The sequence below is a fragment of the Henckelia pumila genome, chromosome 2 (genome assembly GCF_033568475.1).
Source record: "Henckelia pumila isolate YLH828 chromosome 2, ASM3356847v2, whole genome shotgun sequence".
NCBI lineage: Eukaryota > Viridiplantae > Streptophyta > Magnoliopsida > Lamiales > Gesneriaceae > Henckelia > Henckelia pumila.
This window is the reverse complement of record NC_133121.1, coordinates 156,029,791-156,052,227: the sequence shown is the minus strand read 5'-3', so window position 1 is coordinate 156,052,227 and position 22,437 is coordinate 156,029,791. Positions and strand designations below refer to the sequence as shown.

General features: G+C 36.3%; 1 protein-coding gene and 1 long non-coding RNA gene across 2 annotated transcripts; both read left to right on the top strand.

Moving 5' to 3' along the window:
• Positions 1–1,041: 1,041 nt before the first annotated feature.
• LOC140879331 (uncharacterized) lies at positions 1,042–2,912 on the top strand. Its single transcript, XR_012149394.1, has 6 exons — positions 1,042–1,107; positions 1,742–1,804; positions 2,029–2,088; positions 2,171–2,343; positions 2,448–2,557; positions 2,773–2,912. It is a non-coding gene; the product is annotated as an uncharacterized lncRNA (long non-coding RNA).
• A 9,029-nt stretch (positions 2,913–11,941) lies between these two features.
• LOC140883332 (uncharacterized) lies at positions 11,942–15,794 on the top strand. The gene is made up of 7 exons (XM_073289760.1): positions 11,942–12,237; positions 12,393–12,514; positions 12,592–12,657; positions 12,830–13,027; positions 13,475–13,593; positions 14,704–14,809; positions 14,954–15,794. Exons 1-7 carry the CDS (start codon positions 12,021–12,023, stop codon positions 15,530–15,532), a joined length of 1,407 nt encoding a protein of 468 aa, XP_073145861.1. The 5' UTR covers positions 11,942–12,020; the 3' UTR covers positions 15,533–15,794.
• Positions 15,795–22,437: the final 6,643 nt, after the last annotated feature.

The window sequence follows — 22,437 nt, the reverse complement described above, 5'->3', positions numbered from 1 at the left end:
CGTCAAAATTTCTTCTTCGTGTGTTTCATTTCTGGGTTTTGATTCTTTTTTTTCCTAAGTTTAGTTTTGCTGATGGTTGTAACTCTCTTTTTGTGGTCCTGATTACAGATTCCTAATCATGTGGCCATCAAAATTGCTCTCGAATTGAAAAATCTTCTCATATACAACAGCCTTCTTGACGTGTATGTGCATGATGTTGTCATTTTATTTGATCTTCTTGCTTATAGTTATGAGGAATGTTTGCTGGTAACTATTGTTTCATTTATTTTGCAGCTCCCAATCAAACTTGAAAGCTAATTTATTTAAAGTACTTTGTTTTTTCTTCTTCCTTTTTCTTTTTGGTTTTGTTTTTGGCAAAACTTAAAGTAACTAATGGTAAAATACGTGTTTTAATTATAATTCTTGTAACCAGAATCAATTTAGATAAATATTTATAAAAGTTTTTTTTACAAAAATGTTTAATTATTATTATTTTTAAATAGGAATTGACAAATGATTTACTTAACAGTACGTATAAAATGTTAACATTATACTAGATTTATATTTAAGGTATAGACATGTTGGAATAATTTTTTTCTATGAATATTATGTTTGGATGTTATTCATTATATTTTATTTTTTTACTATAGAGTTTAGGTGTTGGACTTTTCATGGATTCATGTGTTACGTATAGGAGTGATTTTTTAGGGTTCTTATTTTGGTGTAAACAAATGTATACGATTAATGTGCTAGGAATGTGTCTGGATTTCATGGAATTTACTGGGTTTGAGTTTGATTCTTGCTTTGTATTGAAATCGTTTCTTGAAGAACCTATTTTTTGTTCATAGTTTCATTTCGTCGACACCCCTGATCAAGCTTACAATTTTAATTATCAAAGTATATATTTTGTCCATAGTTTCATTTCTTTTTTAAGCACATATATAATATTTAATTTATTATAATTTTTCAAATTTCATTACTCGTGTGCAATACTAGGTATTGATCCAATTTAAATTAAAGAGGACTGCCACGTTTCACATGGAGTTGAAGATATGTGTGTTGCGGAAGCTATACGAAATTTCACCAATCAGCTCTAACATTACATGCATGGAACCTCCGATCGCCGCCGTAAGATCATTTTTCTTTAATTTTAATTCTTTTTTCGTAAACTTGAAATATAAGAAATTAATTATATAAGGATAGATGGGTTTGCATATAAGGATAGATGGGTTTCTTCCTGAAAGATACTGTTTTTAATCTTAAGATTTTTTTATGGTGTTGCCATTTTGAATCGATACAAGTTTCCTGTTTGTTCTTTTGAATCAGGGTTTGATTTTGTTTTTGTTGTCTGGGAATGGGGTTTCTTCTGCTAGGGTTATCGTAGTATTGGTTGAGATTTGATTGGGAAAAGTTAGGTTTTGTGATCAATAAATGAATATAAAGAACGAAAAGAAAAGTTCTCAGAGAACAAAGAAGAAGATGAACTTAGGATTTTCCATTAAAAATAGTTTCTTGAATCATATTCTGGTTGTGTACCAGCCAATACTAACGACATTTTAGTCTGTAGAATTCTAAAGATTTGAAATTTAGGATGAATTTTAATTAAATCATCAAAGTGATAAGATACCTCTGAGGTAATCGTTAAACTATTATTTTCACTCCAATGGTTTTAGAGATAATTTAGTTAATCAGCTACAGCTTGTTTAATACATTGATCCTTGAATAGAACATGTTAATCTCTCAGAAGATTACTCATTTGCAGGTTTCTTTATTTGTGTATTTCTGGAAAAAGAACTCAATGATTATTGGTTAGCTGGAATTGCGTGTACGTATTCCTAGCTTTATGCTCTCCTTGACTTGAAAATTTTCACCTGCAAGAACTACTACCATTTACTGAAATTTCTTTGCTCCCCTCGGTGCATCTGCACTCTTACGAACTTTTTATATCTCTTGCTTGCTGCTCTCCTTTTCTTTTAGCTTTCTAATTTTTTTGTTAGAAAAGTTTGACTGAAGTCCGAGTATTTCTAAGAACTTGAATTTTTTTTGCAGAGGAACATTATATATGCTCGTGTTGATTCTTCCCTTCATCGAATTCGAGATACGTCAGAGGTGATTTTACGATTATCCAATCTCACTTTTTTCCTTCTAAACCCTGTATTTTGTTTTAAACATTGATGTGTTCTATTGCCAGTTTGTCCAAGCATTTGATGTTGAGTACCTGAAAACACCTCTTGGGGAACCAGTCAAGGGTAAAAAGAACAAGTCAAGCACCGAGCTTTGGCTGGAGAAATTCTACAATATACGACTAATCTACCTGACCAATTCTCTCATGAATTAGTTGATAGATTAGAAAAGTATTTGAATGTAAATTTCTTCTCCCTCTATATATATATATATATATATATATTGTCATAATTCTTACTAAAATTTAAATTTTTTTAATGTTTAAATGTTTTACTATACATTAGAGCCTGGAGGAGCATCTCGTGGACCTTTCATCCTTTCTATATGATCATCGACTACAAGATGCGCACTTAAACAGTTTACATATTCTTCATATCTCAATCTTCAACCAGCGGTAAGATTCTTAACCATCTTATTTTGATACCATTTTGATTTATTTTTCTGTTGTGTTCTTCATGAAATGTGGAGATACTTTCAATGATCCTTATATCCAACATACAAGTACTTAGAGAAAGTTTTGGCAGGTGAAAGGGAGAAGATGAAATGTTGTAGTATTGTATAACAATTTTTGACAATACATATTATTATATGCTTTCTATGGTTTATTAGGTGTTTTCCCGGCATTCAGTACTTCCATATTCATTCCTGGAGCATTTAACTTATATCCTTATTCAGACATCGATCCTTCAAGGTGACTCTAGGAAGGCTATAATCCCAACAGGTTTGGGGAAGGTCATGTGGAAGATGATATGTTGAACGCAGTTGTTATAGCACTTTACAGCTTTCTTCAACGTGATTGGGCCGAATAAATTCATGTAGAAAACTTTGGATGTTTTTTTTTGGATTTTTCAGACTTGATTTTATTTTATTGATTGTTAGATTCATATTTGTCTTGTGGATAGTCTGATCAATTGTTTGCTTGCATGTTAATCGGTTCCAAGTCGACAAAGGAGGGATTAATTTTGATCACTTTAATAATCAACATATGGTAAAATCGACTAAAATAAAATTCGGTTTCAGTGTGCGGATTTAGATAAAAACTGAATTTTCACAAATATTTAATGCAATTCAAATTTGATTAGAATTACGAAAAATTAATCCGTCAATATTTGAGTAGATTTGATTGTTCTAGAAATAGATCTTTGAACAAGTTATGAGAATTCCAGTAATCTAAGATTAAATCTGAGTCCTGAATCGGCTACATGTTACATGATTTATTCGGTACCTACGTGTGTCTTGGTTGTCTTAATTTAATTATATTTATCTTTCAGTTATTTTAATTCTTATTATTTTTAGTAATTAAATTTTTATTTAATTCGTTGCATCCTTCTTTATTATTTTTGTCTAGATTAAGTAAAATAATTAATTCTTGAGAATTGACTACAGTCCCTGTGGGATCGATATTTGGCCTCTCTGTCCACTTTACTATTACTTGACCTAGTGCACTTGCTAGATCACCGAATTAAGTGGTCAGCAGCCCTCAATATGTCCTCATGACTCTCCCCGACATTTCCTTTACTGTCAATCTCCTGTCCCAGTTCATGCACTCCCCCTCCGAAATTCATTGGAATTCTCTCAAGCACCTGCTTCGCTACTTGCATGGGACCGTTAACAAGGGACTTCATATTCGCTCGGATCCATCCACATCTCTTCATGGATTCACTTATGCGGATTGGGGTGGTAATCCATATGATCGCTGCTCCACTACGGCCTATGTCATCTTTCTTGGTGTTAATACTATCTCCTGCAGTTCCAAGAAACAGAAATCTATAGCTCGATCATCTACTAAGGCCGAATACAGGGCAATACCTTCGGGTGCAACTGAAATCTATTGGGTTTGTTCTCTTCTTTCCGAGCTTGGTGTCTCTCTGCCTTCTGCACATGTTCTTTACAGTGACAATATTGGTGCTACATATCTCTGAGCTAATCCTATGTTTCATTCTCGCATGAAACACATTGCCTTGGACTATCATTTTGTTCGTGAGCTTGTTCAAGGTGGCAAGTTGCGTGTTTCACATGCTTTTTTCAGCTGACCAGCTTGCCGATGCCCTTACCAAACCTCTGTCAGGACAGCGTCTTTGCCAGTTATTGTTCAAGATTTTGTTTCCTCGGAACCTCCATCTTGAGGGGCCTGTTAGATATGTGTCGATTTGATTGGATTTTATTTTATCTTGTATCCTTATTGATATGATCTTTTCCTTGTGTATAGTTGTTTATCTTAGGATTTTATTTGTATCCATCTAAATTAATAGTCTAGCACATTCTTGCATAAATATACTTATTGTGATATCAATAAAATTATTCAAAGTTTTCTCAATCTCTACATTTCCTTCAATGTTAAGGAATTTTTAAGATTCCTACAGTAATTACTATTTTCAATATATGAGTGGGACAAAGAAATGAGGCTTCCTACAAGTTGGATGCGTGAAGTCGGTTGAGGAATCGAAGAGTTCGTATAAATTTCTTGCCTCATTGTATTTTCTTTCTTTTTGTCCTTGTTTTTATGTTTCTAAAACTACAATTGGATGCGAGAAGTGTTTCGAGAAACTGATTTTGATTTTTGGGCTTGGCCGATGCCGGTGGGTGCTCAGTTTGGTATTGAATTTTTTCATCTGTTTACCTTGCTTGAGGTAGACTTAAGTTTCACTACTTGGTTGAGATTACTACATTGGCCATTGTTTAAAGTTTTTTTTCGGAGCCATTTGTAATTGAGTAAACTTGTCACGATAGTTTTTATTGCAAGTAGATTGCTAGTAATTTTACTGTTCCAACTCCTTGTTTAGAGTTAATGAGCACAAATCAGTATAATCTAGTAATTTTATCCATGTGTATTTAAATAATATAAAAAAATTTATTTATTTGGTCAAAATTATTAGTTTTTATGCAAAAGTATTTGAAATTTTTTGTCGAAAGTATTACTTCTAACTTATGATTATTTGATATAAAAAGTATTTTTTTCTTTGGTCAAAAGTATACTTTTTTGGACATAAATATTAGTTTTTCTGATAAAAGTATTAGTTTTTATGTCAAAAGTATTACTCATTTGGACAAAAATATTAGTTTTCATGTTAAAAAAATTATTACTTCTAACGTATTCTTATTTGACATTAAAAATATTATTTTTTTGGTCAAAAATACTAGCTTTTATGTCAAAAGTATTATTTCTAATGTATGCTTATTTTACATAAAAAGTATTTTTCTTTGGTCAAAAGTATTACTTTTTTGGACAAAAGTGTTAGTTTTTCTGTTAAAAGCATTAATTTTTTAATTATATAAAAAATATTACTTCTAACATATGCTTATTTGAAATTAAAAATATTATTTTTTTGGTAAAAATTTTTAGTTTTTATATCAAAAATATTATTTCTAACATATGCTTATTTGACATAAAAAATATTTTTTCTCTGGTTAAAATTATTAAGTTTTTTGGACAAAAGTATTAGTTTTCATGTTGACACTATTAGTTTTTATGTCAAAAGTATTACTTCTAGCGTGTAGTGACTTGTATCGAAATCACTAAATAGTCAAAGCTTGAGCATTAAAAATAACTTAATTGCAATAATCAGAAAATCCAGCGAAAACTATATCAATACAACAGAAACTACCGGCAAGAATAAAACCGGCCCATAAGACAATACTGATAACTGTTAATACAATCCGATTGAAGAGATACTAAATCTATAATAATAAACCTGTTACTATACAATCCAATCTCCTGTAGCTCAACGACTGCTACTGTAGTAGCTCGACTCCTAATTGGGCTAATCTATTGCTTAAACATGATTAATGGATACTAACTTGAGCTTAAAGAGTTCAAAATCGGATTTAGAACGATAAAAAATGGTTTCTAAGATTTAGAGTACTGAAGCAATTCGGAAGTTCCGAAGGTAGGATCGAAAGCTCCGAACAGGTTCAAAATCTAGCATTGCTGATCGGAAGGTCCAAGTCGTTCGAAAGTTTTGAAGATGAGTTCGGAAGTACTGAACTTGTTCAGAATCCAAGGTTGGTGTTCGGAAGCGACGGGCAGTTCGAAAGCTCCGAACATGAGATCGGTCCAATCGTGTAACAGTCGGACATGGCATGGGCTTTGATTGAGTGATTGGACAAGAAGAAGTTCGAAAGCTCTGAACTAGGATCGGTAGTTCCGAACTGCTGTCGACAGCCGAGTTGTCAAATCAGGGACACATGGTTGGTGGAGATCGATCGAAAGCACGATCGGAAGCTTCGAAGAGAGATCGGAAGTTTCGATCGCGAGTTCAGTAGTTTAGAACGTGGTCTATAAATAGAGGACCAAGTTCAATTTCAATTGCCAATTCCTATAGCTTCTCTCTCGTTTCCTACTAGATTTTAGGGTTTTTTGGCCATTCTTTCGGAGGCCAGTTGATAGAAAGATGATATCGGGATCGTAGCGGAGTTGTGCCCAAGTTTTGGGGTCATCGCCATCAAAGAGCTGACGACGGACGCAGGTATATCGCTAGACTATGATTAGCTTCAGTGAGTAGTTGTTAGTTTAGTTAAGACTTTTAGTGACACGTGATTATTTGTTTATAGGTTTGGACTAGAGAGTTAGTAGGTTGCTTATGCTGAGGTACAGACGTACTATCCGAGATACTCTGATTGAGTATGCATTGTAGTGACCCGTATCTGAAATTAATAATTAATGGATAATTAATCAAATTATCATGTATGGATTAAGTAAAACATGATTAAGGAAATTCTAGATGAATTAACGGAATCCGGAAATTGATCCAGAACACTTGAAAATGGTCGGGAATGTTCCGAGTCTTAGGCAGGATCGGAGGCTTCAAACCTGGGATCGGAAGGTCCGAAGTGTCCAAGTTCGGAGGGCCTGAAGATGTTCGGAAGGGTGAAGTTCGGACGATCCAAAGAGGGATCGGACGGTCCGTTCTCCATCAGATAAGATATGATTAGGAAAATAATCTGATTGGTTGGAAGTAGAGTTCGGACGATCCGAAGTCAAGGATCGGACGGTCCAAACAGTAGCCAGACAGGTGTTCGGGAGGGTGATGTCATGAGTGACGTAATATTCGAGTTCGGAAAAACCAAAGTCCTGATCGGACGGTCCGAAGTGCTATCAGGTGACACATGTCATGAATGTAGAGATCGGACGGTCTGAAGGCAGGTTTGGATGGTCCGAACCCTCGTCTATAAAAGAAGGCCGAGGAGCTCATTTCAGAATCGCACCGAATTCTTTCCTTCGCCCGCGTGGCTCTATTTTAGGGATTTGGGTAGTCTTATTTTAGAGTTGGAGTAGAATATATATTTTTTAGTAGAGTCAAACAGTGTCTGACATAGTAGCGGAGCGGTGTTCGTAGCTGTGGAGCTGCAGCAAGGGTGTGCCCCTAGTTGCGGGACAGTCGTCATCAGTGGGCTGACGACGGACGAAAGTATAGCTTTTTCTTCCTAGAGTGGGACTGCTAGGACTACCTTTTGAAAAGTACGTAAGTACTGACTGAGATGGTCAGCATGATTATATGTGTTGCATGAGTATGTGCTACGTGTTTTATATATTTTACTGCTTTAGCACATGCATGTTTCTTATACTGGACTGTATCTCGTGAGATGTGAGTCATTGATAGTTTTCATAGGGAGCTTGTAACTCATCATGGACTCGAGTCAAGTGTTTTCAGTTTCTATGTGATCCTTGTGTCCTGTTTTGGATTCGAGTCAGGTTCTGGGGAGACTCAACCCCTGGTTTTGCTATCACTAGGAGCAACCACGATGGCGGAGTAGACGCTATAGTTGATAGGGGAATATAGGGGCGGCACCACGGACTAGCTATCCGGCACATCCCTATATATTTCTGCCACCCCTGAGTATATTGTTTTACCTTGGTTTTAAATACACTTATGTGCTGCATATATTATATATATCATTGCTTATGTACTGAGCATAGTAGCTCATGTCCAGTTTTTTTGTATGTCTGGACACCCCATTAGACGGGGCTGATGTAGGTGCAGGTAGTGCGCCCAGTATCTTGGAGAGGCCAGCGACCAGAGAAGACAACAGGATTAGCTGTAGGTTTTATTTGCCTTTAGGATTAATTATTCGATTGAGTTGTATAATCGAATTTTAATCGGTTGTATTCTGCCGACCAGCATTTATTTAATTCTTCCGCAGCGAATTTATGTATTTATTTTGATTGCATGCTTAATTATGCTCAAACTCTGATTAGGTAGTGGATCCGGGTTGGGTCACTACATGCATATTCTATGATTGTATGTGTAGTGACCCGCACCGTGATCAACTACTAATTAAAAACTTAAGCATGCAATAATTCCTAATCAAACATAATCAGATAATTAACAGCAGAAACTAAATTAAATTTATGCAGCCCAAAATAAAGAGATCTGAAATCTTTAATACAACCATATCAAATAAAATATTCCCAAAACCAACACCCCTGAAAATTATACACAAACACTGCGATGGAAAACTCCTCACGCTAACAACCTCGGCATCTAGGATCTCCCAGCATCTCCTGCGCTATCCAACCTGAGGCCTATCCCGTCGAATAGGGTGTCCAAATATCACAGAAATAAAGGGCGTGAGCGAACTATGCTCAGCACGAGAGTATAAGTATACAAATATTATATGCATGAATGCAAGTGTACGAGTTACCAAGACTCGAGGTCAACAATCTCTGGTCAAGAACATACTCGGGCCCTAGGTACGTAGCATCTGGGCTGTCGCACCAAGAGGTGGCTCACATACCCGACAATGGATATAGGTGACCTGATCACAAATCTACGTGTCCAACCATCTACTAACAGGATAGGGTGAAAAATCCTACTACAGGATATTACAAGGATACACGCTCAAGATGATCATGCATGAAGCATAATAACGTGACATAATATATGCAGTAAAATCATGTCATATAAATAATTCAACACATAATACATGCATACTCAGTCAGGGTATCTCGAACATTACTTTCATACCTTAATACTAGCAGACAAGCTAAACCAGCTCTACTAAAAAAGCCTATAATCACAAGATTACTATATCACTAAACAATATCTAAAAGCCTTAACTAAGCTAATAGATATTTCCAAACTATTTATAGGATCCAGGGTTATACCTTTGTCCATCGTCAGCCCTTTGATGTCGAATGGCCCAGAACTTGGGAACAACTTTACTACGACTTCTAAACACCTCGCCAAGGCCCCGCCCCTTGCCAAAGATGGCTGGAAAGCCCCTAAACTAACCAAGAAACGAGAGGGAAAAGTTGTGAATTGGCAAGCTAAAAGTAAGCCTCAGATGCCATATTTATAGAAAGAGTTCGAAAGCTCCGAACTCTTTTTCGGAAGCTCCAAACTCGCATGCCAGCCAAGTTGCAGAAATGTAACGATAGGAAGCTTCGAACTCCTGCGTGTCCGAGCAAGTTGACACGTCGATAATGCACACTGCCTAACTATGATCGGAAGCTCCGATCGTACTTCGAAAGTTCCGAACGTGTCGTAGCTTCCGAACTCTTTCGCCTCTTGCGAACCCTTCGGACCCTCTGATCCTTACTAGGTTTGGGTTCGGACCTTCCGAATCACCCGAGCCCAAATAAGCCCATTTATCACTTTTGAACATTTTGGATCCGATTTCTTGGTCCGTTTGACATAATTTGAATCTCTTAATCATGTTTTACTTGTTCGAAACACGTTTAGTCAAATTAATCTTGTAAAAATGGAACTGGGCTACTACAGTATGTTTTTATGTGGCATTATTTTATGTGCATTTATTATGTCACGGATATTATGCAGCATGCATTATCACGTTGAGCCTTTATCATTGATATAACTAGTAGAGGGGTCGCTCAGCCCCATTATATTTTGGATGAATACCATAGTTTTGGATCCGGATATGTCCACGGATTTATGGTATGAGAGTACCTCCTGATATGATGTCCCCATGTACTACATATCATGGCGCCTTTGACTGAGCAGTATTCCACATAGGTTTTCGGTACCATTACTTGCATTTAGCATTCATAACATGTGTATACTCATACTTTTGTAATGAGCATTATTTGCTCACTTCTATGGTTTTTTTTCTAGACACCTCATTCTACAGAGCAGGAGTTAGGTTGGACGGACCGGGTGGTAGCGGTCATTGAACTTCAGTAGGGTGGATTGTACTTTACCAGATTTTCTATTGTGGAATTTAGTACTATGTTTCGATTGGGTTGTATAACAATTGTAGTATTTGATTTGGACCAGTTGTATCCTTTCTGTGGTTTTTAGTTGTAAAATTTAAAGTTTCCGCTAGATTATCTGATTATTACAAATAAGTTATTTTGCATGCTTAAGCTTTGATTATCTAGTGATTTCGGGACGGGTCACTGCAGCTACCACCTGGTCCGTCCAACCTAAGTCCTTCCGCATGGAATGGGGTGTCCAGAACAAAAATCAAGGATGTGAGCTAACAACGCTCAATACGAAGGTGCGAGTATGCACATGCTATGAATACTAAATGCAAGTAAAGGTACCTGAAACCTATCATCGATAGAATACTGCTAAGTCAAAGGCGTCATGGTATCTAGCACACTGGGTCATCGCATCAGGAGGTACTCTCATACCATAAACTGTGGACATATCCGTATCCAAAACTATGGTATCCATCCACAAAATATAATGGGGATGAGTGACCCCTCTACTAGTTATAATAATAGTAAAGGCTCAACGTGATAATGCATGCAGCAAAATATTCGTAACATAATCAATGCACATAAAAATAATGCCATATAAATCATGCAAACATAGAACATGAATATTCAACTTGGATATCTCGAAAAGTACGTCTGTATCTCAGCATAAGCAACCTAGTGATACTGGCTCTCTAGTCCAAGGCTATAAACAGATAATCATCGTATCACTAAAAGTCTACTAAAAAACCTTAACTAAACTAACAGCTACTCACTGAAGCTAATCAGAATCTAGCGATATACCTGCGTCCATCGTTAGCCCTTTGATGACGATGGCCACAAAACCTAAGCAGTAGGAACAACTCCGTTACGATCCCGGTAGCACCTCTCTATCGACTGGCCTCCGAAATAACGCCCAAAAACCCACAAGAACGAGCTAGAAGAGAGAGAGAGAGAGAGAGAGAGAGAGAGAGAGAGAAGGAAGGAGCAACTGAATTGAAGCCCTCGGCCTTCTATTTATAGACGACGATCGGAGCTTCCGATCCAAAGTTCGGAACTACCAAACGCACTTCGGAGTTTCCGATCGTGCTTCCGAACTCTTTCCTCCAAACGCATGTCTCTGATTGGACAACATGTCTGCCGACTGTAGTTCGGAGCTACCAATCTCTAGTTCGGAACTTCTGAACTCCCTCAAGTCCAATCACCCAATTAAATCTCATACCAAGTGTGATTGTTACAAGATTGGAACTACCGATCTCATATTCGGATCTTTCGAACTATACGAAGCTTCCGAACTCCAACTCTAGCTACCGAATGGATCAGAACGTCCGATCTAGCCCTTGCTCAAGTTCGAATCTCCAGAACGTCCCGAACACTTGACACCTTTCAGACCATTTATAAAGAAAGATTACAAGATACAAATCATATCATATTGACATATTTATTTTGATCACAAATCTTTTAAATATAATTAAATAAGATAATTATCACCAATAATAATATATTTATAACAATTTTACAAATCTTTTTTTTTTTTTTGGCTTTTTTGTTTATTTGTTTTTTTTTTTGAAACAACAATCTTGCAAATCTTAAAACTTAGAAAGTGAGAGGCAAGATAACTTCCCCCCAAAGTTATTCCATGAGTGATCAGTCGTCTCTTATCAATATTAATTAGTATGAATGTGTTGATTAGATAAACATGGTGGTTGGGCGCACAGGTGATTTGTTGGCTGAGGGAGCTAAATGTCTGCAACTTCGGCTGAGGGAGCGTCTCAGAGTGGCGGTGATAGACCATTACCACCGCCGCACCCCTGCTGGTGGCTACTTCTCCGCCACACTCCACCGATCGCTCCGCCGTTTCTCCAATTTTCGTCGCGATTCGCTGTCTTCCTCTTCGGCCTTTTACCGTAAAAGAGGTTTTTTTTTTTTTTTGGCTAATCAAATACTTCTTAACTTCGGTATTGCAATATATCTGTAGTGGAGAGATTGGTTTATGTTAGAAATATGATTTTGCCTGCTTAAATCCAGAGTTGCTCTATCGATTTTCTAATCTTTCGATTCTGTGGTGCAGTGGACAAGGAGGATATCGTTGCAGAAGATGATTCGGTCTTGACTCGATTGGTCCAGGCTATTGCTGTCCCTGTGATTGGAAATGTTTGCCATGTTTTCATGCATGGCTTTAACCGTATCCAGGTTGATCCAACTTACTCTTTCTGCTGTCTTGTCACGTGACTCTATTGGGGATAACCAAAGTACTTCTCTGTTTCTAGATATTTGGTGCAGATAAACTGCAAGAGGCGCTACTGCTTAGGCCAGATGACAAGTCTCTTATCACGGTATTCAACATCCCATCAACTCTTGGTATTATTCAAATCATACAATATACCTTGATGCATTTATGGTGTTAGTAAAAATATCTTTTCTTTGGTGTGTACTTGCTAAAAATTGTTGATACTACTGGGTTCATCTTTCATGAGGGTGGACATTTCTACATTTATACTGTTTTAGGTCAGCAATCACGTTGCTTCTATGGATGACCCATTGGTTATTGCTTCTTTGCTTCCTCCAAGCATGTTGCTAAATGCTCATCGTTTGAGATGGACACTTTGTGCATCCGATCGATGTTTTAAAAATCCTATCACAGCTGCTTTCTTCAAGCATGTCAAAGTTTTGCCGCTTTCTCGTGGGGATGGAATATATCAGAAGGTATTCCTTTTCTTTGGATTGATATTTTTCCTTCAGTTAGTCATAATCAATGTTTTCTATTTAATACGATCATGCAAAGCATTTTTATGTTACATACCTGTGTTTACTTGTTTAGTGATTGGATATTAAGTCCTTTCCCTCTGATATGTTTGATAAATCTTCATTTTATCAAATACGTATTGTTTGGTTGCCATTTTTTTTTTAGAATTTGATCAATAATGTTGAAAATTTCTTGAAAAATTTGGCAAGCTCATGCAGAATAATAATGACTGATATGTAACTCTTACAAGTTATATATTAATCTGAATCTTCACAAGTTCTCTGACACTATTTAATTTTATAACAAATATCTTGGAATATCCATTATTGCTGTTTCAGGATGATATTTCTGGTGAAAACGATATTAAGAAGATAACATTGCTGCTTTTTGGTTGCTTATTATTGCAGGGTATGGACTTGGCTATTTCCAAACTGAACCGTGGTGGATGGGTTCATATATTTCCCGAAGGTAGTCGATCTCGAGATGGCGGGAAAAATATGGGTTCTACCAAAAGAGGCATTGGGAGGTATTGCTGTTCAAGTTTCAGCTGCTGAAATATGGTGAATTCGGTATATTTTTGTATATTATGTGCACAAGTAAAAGTGACCATGCTGTAATTTGTTATGGTGTAAAATTTAAAGACTCTGGGTTTGTGGTGGTCAGGTTTTGGATCAGCAGTCCCAACAATTCCTTACGGTTTGTTATTTTTAAAGCATAGGGGAGATTCACTTTCTTCTCAAATTAATCATCCTTTGCTGAAATAAATCTTTAAGTTCTTGTGCTTCAAAACAAAAAAATCTTTAATTTCTTTCAGTATAGCCCTCCAATTTTGCATTTCTTGATTCGGATATTCTGACTGGACATTTAGTTTCTTCTCAAATTAAACATCCTTTTGCTGAAATAAAACTTGAACTTCATTGAGTATAGCCCTCCAATTTTTCGTTGCTCGATTTGGATTTTCTGACTGGACCTTTTCTAATAACAATTTTGCTTAATCTCTTATCTCCTACAGGTTGTTCTGTTGTTGTGTTTGAAACAGTAAGCTGAATTTAGTTACTACATGATGGTGACTTGGTTTTTCAGAACTAGTTTTTAATGATAAAAATGATCCTTATTATACTCTGTAGCTACCATCTGCAATTATGGATTTGTGCTGTGAAATGTTCTAGTTACATTACTATTCTTAATTACGAAGCCAATTTCTGCTGCCCTTCTTTGCATGTGGTACATTGCAACTACCAGCTTTGCATGTATTGTATTGTAACTACCACCTATTCATTTACGAATTGGTAATTGTGAGTGGAACATGTGAAATGCATTGGATTAATCAATTAAACATTACCAATTCCATGAACCAATTAGTCAAGATCCGTTATGCTACCCTCAGCACTAGAATTGTAGAGATGCCCCTTTTTTTTCATGTCTCAAGGTCTTGATGTTGACATTTTTCCTTGTCAAACTGTGCAATTTTCTAACTTATTCATTTAGTATGGCAAGGATTATTTGGTTGTATTGAATTGTTCTGGTGTCTAGGTGAGATATAGAATACCAAACAGTCTTAATGTCACCTTACCCAATTGAATTTTCTTGACGCCTGAGTTCGGGAAAAATAAATGTTACATTACATGTTTCACAGGTTGGTCTTGGATGCTGATTGTGTACCAATAGTTGTTCCATTTGTCCACACTGGAATGCAAGATGTCATGCCTGTCGGAGCCAAGTTTCCTAAAATCGGCAAAACTGTATGTATCTTCATAATCGCATCAACATATATTATCTCCAACGTCTTTTTGGGTACTATTACTGGTAATAACAATCTTCTTTCTGTTGGAATATATTTCAAGATAACATCTTCTCATCTTATTTATATAACATGCTATGGACAGGTAACTATACTCGTCGGTGATCCCATTAGTTTTGATGATTTAATCAATGAAGATGCAAATCAAAATATTTGTAGAGGTAAAATCTACGATGCTGTTGCTGCTAGAATCGGTGATCGACTTCAAAAGTTGAAGCTGCAAGTTGAAGGATTAGCTAGCGAACAAGCACTACGTTTAAAAAATTCTCCATCACATGCCACTGAGAGAGTCACTAGGCTTTTGCAAAATGTTGATTGGGAATCACTCGGGATGGAAAATTACGTAGGTGTCGATGATAACTCGTCAAAGCAAGAACCGCCATCCGAACCCAATCCCACTCAACTCTACACACAGAAAAATGATCGAGATGATTGGTTTTGTGGAGTTGGCTTCTCGGGCGAAGGTGGTTTTGTTTCGAGAATACAGGGTTGTATGGGCTCGACTGAGTTGAAGGGATTTGCGGCCAGAGGTTTATTTAGTAAAAGGGGAACAAGTGTTGAGGGAGCTGGTCCTCTGAAGGCGTGGAATAACTTTTGGAAGTCCATGTCTGGGAATGATCAACTCCCCCCGAACTTGGTTTTTGAAGTCTCTTATGGGAAATGAAAAAAGCTAAACTACAATTATGATGATTGGGCCTCAAGAACTCCGTGAATCAACGTATTTTTTGCCTTCTCTTAAGATGATTTTAGTTGAGGCTTGATCAGGGTAACAAATGCTTCCCAAGCATGAAGCAACAATACTAGTTGTCCATTGGGTTCTATTAGTATATTTATATTTAGAAGATGAATGATATATGTTCATTTAAAATAACCATCAAGTATGTGCGTTACACGTAATGTAGACACCAATTAATTATATTGTTGGATCATCGGAACCCGATATCTCACATTGGTATGATATTGTTCATTTTGGGCACAATCTCTCATGGTTTTGCTTTTGGAACCACCCAAAAGAACTCATACCAATGGACATACTATTCCATTTATTAACCCATGATCATTTTCTTGATCTACCAACGTGGGACTTTGGTTGATATCCCAACAATCCTCCCCTCAAACGAAGTCACACTATTATTCACATGGTCCGGGACTCCCCTCAATCCGTCCTCCAATCGAGGCTACTCCACTTCACTGCGTTGAGCCACACGCCTTACATGAATTCCCGGGAACATCACCCCTCGAGAGCTTAACACGGATCTTATCGGGAGCCTCACCTCCCTCGTTTAATTCCGAGGATTTCACCCACATTGGCTAGATCAAACCATGGCTTTGATACCACTTGTTGGATCAACGGAACCCGATATCTCACATTGGTATGATATTGTCCACTTTGGGTACAAGTCCTCATGGTTTTGCTTGTGGAACCACCCAAAAGGCCTCATACCAATGGTGATATATCAATATATATATATATATATATATATATATATATATATATATATATATTCAACTTCTAAAATTTTGTTATTGGCAAAAGATAATAAACCTAACATACATAAATAGTATGGGTTGAAACAATTTCAAAAAATGTTTATTCATCTACGCATGATACATTAGAGAAAGCAACAAAAGAAAAATCAACGCTTTAGATGTTTGAGAATATAGATAATGCAATATATGTCAATTCAAATTTTTATTTCGACTCCAAATATATGGTAATTACAATCTATCTCCAAATATCATGAAAGTTGTAAGGGATAAACGGTTGCACATAAACAGATTTAGGTGTTGTCACAAGGTGTTGACAACACCTTCAATAACACCTCGAGTAATATGCAGCGAAAAATAATTAAAAGCGTGAATAAAATAAACTAGCAACCACTAAATAGACTCAGATATTTAAGCAAGAGTATACAATACTCTTGCAACGCCTCAAGGCAAAACTTTCACTAGAAAATAATCAAAGAGTTTACAAAACCCTAAAACTAGTGAATTATTATCAAACTCAATTTTTTCAACATGTGAGAAAACAATAAAACAACTCCTAAAAATTCTATATGAAATAGAATAAAGAAACTCAGATCAAGGAATTGGCCCTAGATGCCAAAACACGAGAGCAACAAGTTGTCAATCTTCGATCTTCAATATTCATGGGCAACTCCCAAATTGATTTTCAAGCACTTCAACTTGATTGCCATGTAATCCAAATCCGTCTATCCTTGACTGTCAAACATCAAACAAATCTTGAAATAATATGAATCTTCGAGCACTTCTTAGATTCATATCAATCTACTATGCTCCTGTCATGAGGTAACAAACCTTCATTGCAATATTGAATTAAAAGGTTCTCACTTATCTGATGTTGCGGACAGCTAGCACAAAGCTTTTTGAACCGCTCCCAGTATTCATGAAGTGACTCCCCCATATATTTCTTGATGACGTATATTTCCTTTCTGATATTCGCTGCTCTAGAAGCTGAGAAATATTTCTCCAGAAAGATTCTCTTCATTTCAGTCCAGGTTGTGATGGATCCAAGAGGTAAATAGTACAACCAATCCTTTGCAGCATTCTTCAAAGAAAAAGGAAAGGCTCTCAATTGGATCTGCTCCTCTGTTACTCCATGGGGTTTCATGCTCGTGCATACTACATGGAATTACATCAAGTGCTTATGAGGATCCTCACCTGCGAGACCATGAAAAGAAGGCAATAAGTGAATTAGTTCGGATTTTAACTCAAACGTAGAATTAACTTCTAGAGTAGAAAAAGTAATGCATAAAGGTTGCTGGTTGAGATCAGGAGTGTCAAGTTGTCTCAGGCTTAGATTTGTGTTGGCAGTCATATCTTCCTCAGGATTTTTAGTTTGATGTTCATCCTCTTCTAGTATCCTTCGACCTTCTCTTTGTCTTCGGTGAAAATTTCTATCAATCTCAGGATCGTAGGGAAATTCTTCTTCTGAAGATTCTCCTGCAGACATGAACGACCAGAGAAGTACTAGAAGAAAAGAAAAGAAACAAAATAAGATAAAACAAAATAATTAGAACACAATAAATTAAACACCGTCCCCGGCAACGGCGCAAAAATTTGGTAACGCTTAGTCGTATCGCGCCCAAATTAACCCAACTCAACTCAGATAAATAAATTATTCACTCGATCATTGATTTTCTAAAAAAAATTAATTCTCATTGAATATTCATCATTGAAAACTAAATTTCTATCTCACCTTAATTTTTAGTTAATTAGACATAAGCATTCTAAATAATCATTACCAATAAATCAACCAAGATACAAGCGATCTAGATTTAAATTTAAGGTAGCACTCAAACTAGTAAAACTGATGAATCTAGACAACATATACACAAGCGGATGAATTCAATCTAGTCAAAAGATGTTCCTACGAATCAATAAATTCACAAGCGGAAAATAATAATCGTATTTTTTTCGAGAATTAGAGGGATCAAACAATTACGGATTTGATATCTAATTAAGCAATAGATTGTATGATAAAATCACAGGGTGATCAATCCAATAATCTCACATACAAACATAAAATAAATTCCAAACAACTTTTGATATTCAAATAAAAATCAAACACTAAAAATTTAAATCTAACAAACAAATAAATTCAAAGGTTCGTCTTTCTCAACCAAGTTCTAGAACTTAGCCACACATAATCATGAAATTATAGACAAAATTCCCAAAAGAAAAGAAAAAACACGAAAATTAAGAATAAAAACCTAGCCGCCAAGCGTTATTCCTTGTTCTATGCGTCCAAGAATGATAAAATATCAGACAAATTCAGAATAAAAACCTAATTAAAGACTAGAATCCTTCAAAAACAAATTTCCCTTTTTAACGTATTTTTTCCGAAAATTGCATCGTGATCGATCGGTAAAAACATACCGATCGAGCGAGCAGAAATCTGAGCCAAATCTTCCGTATTTTCTTCATCACCCGCTCGATCGGTAGAAACATGCAGATCGAGCGGATTGCACTCTGTTTTGCATCCATCTTTCCTTTCGATTGATCGGTAAAAAGTGACCGATCGAGCGGAATGCGTTCTATCCAAAATTTGCTTCCTCCTTGCTCGATCGGTAAAAACCCGCAGATCGAGCGAGCATGATTCTGATTCAATCTTCCAACAAAATGTTATTTCCTACACAATAAATTCAGAAGCATGTTATGTAGACTAGGTTCATGAAATATGAACAAAATACTTAATTAAAACATATAAATGCATGCAAAACAACAGTAAAACGACATTAAAATATGCAACACAAACATGACTATCAGCCATTCAAAAGTTTGATAGCATCAAGATGAAACCTAGAGAAACTATGAACGAATTTTATGAAAGATTCAGCAGCATTATTATAAAACTAAATGCACTAGGAAAGAGCTACAACAACAGATAGATTGCCCTAAAAGTCATGAAGGCATTACCAAGAGAATGGTACGTGAAGACTATTGCTATGAGAGAATCAAAGGATCTCAACAAGATTGAACTGCATGATCTATTTTCAGACCTCAAGGCATATGAGTTTGAGATGGGTGCTAGAATTGAAGAGGAACCAGCCATTACACAATCCATTAAAGCTCTAACAGAAACCGATGATACATCTACATACAGACAGTAGATCAACTTAGCAGTGAAGCAATGTCACTATTTGTGAAGAAATTTGGCAAGTTTATGACGAAAAACCACAAGAACTTTCAAAGCTCAAACAAATCATTAAACGTCCCTAAGTTCGGTAACGCTACTAAACATTCATTCACTAAATTCTTGGGACAAAAATTTTGCAGATATAAAAATCTTATGTAAAAATGGTTAAATGTGCACCACCAAAAGGATAAAAAAGTTCTCAAAAACTTTGCCAATAAGGGCCAAAAATAAAATGAGTAAAACTTATTTTACGTCCTCAAGAATAAACGTAAGTTGTGCACAATAAAATTGTTCTCATAACATAGTGCTCATGCATCTCTCGCCGACCCGACCGTCTGCTCCTCCTCATGCCCAGACTCCTTACTCATGAATAAATGCATTGATAACGTCATTACCTGTACCATTCAAGTATAGTGAATCTAAAGACTCAGCAAGAAATTGCATATAAAACTTATAGGGAAAAACTGAAACTCAATGCAGAATCATAAATGAACGTAACATAAAAACTTATCATTTTCGTGTGACGAGGTATATGTAATTGCGATAATAATATCTTATGAGCGCATGGGTTCCTGTGATCACGGTCGTTGAACAACAAGTATATAGATGTACCATCCCTACTAGCCTTGACCAATATGCACATTGAATATTGTCCATACTGGCCTTAGCTAATAGGCGCACCATCTCTGTACCGTCCATACTAGTCTTGGACAATATGCGCTCTTTCATACCGTCCATACTAGCCTAGACTAATATGCGCACCATCTCTTTCTTTGTCATCCATACTGGTTTTGGTTAATATGCGCACCGAATACCGTCCATACCAACCTTAACCAATATGCACACTTACATTCTCTGGAAAGGTCCCTCCGGAGCTCATCCTGGAGTACCAATCACATAATTCTACCACAAGAATGCATAGTACATCAAGGGGCCTTATCATGCATCATGAAACATCATATCTTCTCATGACTTTGTCATTTCATGCTCTTAAACTTTCTTGATAAACTTCATGCATGCTAAAACTGATATAGAAATCTATTCATGCATAAAACACTTCATAACATTTCGTAATTTTTCATGGAAAATATCTTTCAAGAAGATATAAGGCATAAACATACATTACATGGTATAATCGTTCCACATGCGTCGTTCCGTCCGTCCTGGACATCTAAAACCTGAAAATTTTCCAATAGAATGTCTTATAAACAATTAAAATAACTTAAAAGATCATAAAAATTAATTTTGAACTTGAATTGCGAGTTTTGAAAATTTTGGGCAGACCCTGTGCGCTCGAGCGGCCAAAATTTTCCGCTCGAGCGCGCCCTGCGCACGCGTCCGCGCTTGAGCGGGCAAAAGCTGCCGCTCGAGCGCGTAGCTCGCTACCTGAAATTTCAGGTAGCGACGTGCAGTCGCCCTCGTGACTTCTTCCGCATTTTTTGATCCTTAAAAACTCTCTTTCACCCAGAAATATTTAACAATTGAAAGGAAATCATCCAAGGACACAAAAGCTTCAAAACTTGAAAAGAATTTGCCTCAAAAATGACCAACAACAACGGTTTGATTTAAAACTTCATATCCATGACACACTCACACCAAAAATCCTGATTTTCACATATACATCCATAAACATCAATAAACTTTAATCAAAGACATCCGAAACACCTCACGCCTCACGTATAAACAACATACTCATGAGTTCTTCATAAATCATGCATCAATCAACATATACTCACATAGGGTTTATACCAAAAATATTTATATCCTTGAATGGAGGTTTCAAAACATTAAAAACTTGCCTGATAGATTGAACTTTGGAATTAACCTGCACCATGGAAGTGACCTAGCCTCGAAATCTGAAGAATTGAGTCCAAGCTTTGATACAGCTTTTTGAACGTGAAACGTGAGAATGTAGAAGAGGAAGGCGGCATGTAGAAGGGAAAATAATTGAAAAATTTTTATGCCTTCTATGTTTGTGACTAATGGGCTTGAATGTCGGCTCATTAGTTGCAAACAAACTTTTAAAATAAAATAATCTACCCAACTTAACATACACTGCATCAACTTTAAACTTCTGATTAAGAATAAAACATTTTCTCAACTTGCTCAAAGGCTAGCATCGTTCTGTTGGTCCAGAATTAATTCCAAACCTGAAAACACTAGAATAATTTGCAACCATCAAATAACATAAATCGCATAACTTTCACATAATAATTAAATTTCATATTTAACATGCATAAATCATTTAAAATTTTCGTGATCGAGATAGTGGACTTTTGGACCTTACAACTCTACCCTCCTTAAAAAAATTTCTTCCTTGAAATTCGACTTACAAACATCTTAGGATAGCAACCATGCATATCCTGTTCGATCTCCCACGAAGCTTCCTCAACCATTTGGTAACCAACCTCAAATTCCAAGTCTCTACGCTGCTGGTCGGCATAGCTTTTCTGTCGACTCTGAGCTGTCAACATTTTGTCTCTGATCTTTTTTATCAAGCTCACTGTTTGAGCAACTAACTAGGGTCCCAACACAGATCTCTCTTCAACTTCAACCCAATGCAAGGGAATCTTACACCACCTCCCTTATAACACCTCTACCTTAGATGAATCAACTTCAATTACAGATGCTCTCAAAAATCTTATCTACTAAATTCACGCTTACATTTCTAGCTTCCAAATATCAGTGTCCTAATAACCTTGCTTCCGCTACGTGCTCTGATAAACAAAATACTTTATCGGTCTCATGTGTCATTCTAATCTCAATCAAGACTATCTTTATAAACCTCCTTTGCTAAGCACAACTTTTAAAGAGAACTATTGCAGCTTAATTATGGTCCACTGAAACCCAAATTTGATCTTTTTATACACTTAGTAGTGCCATAAATGAACCAACTAATGATGATCAAG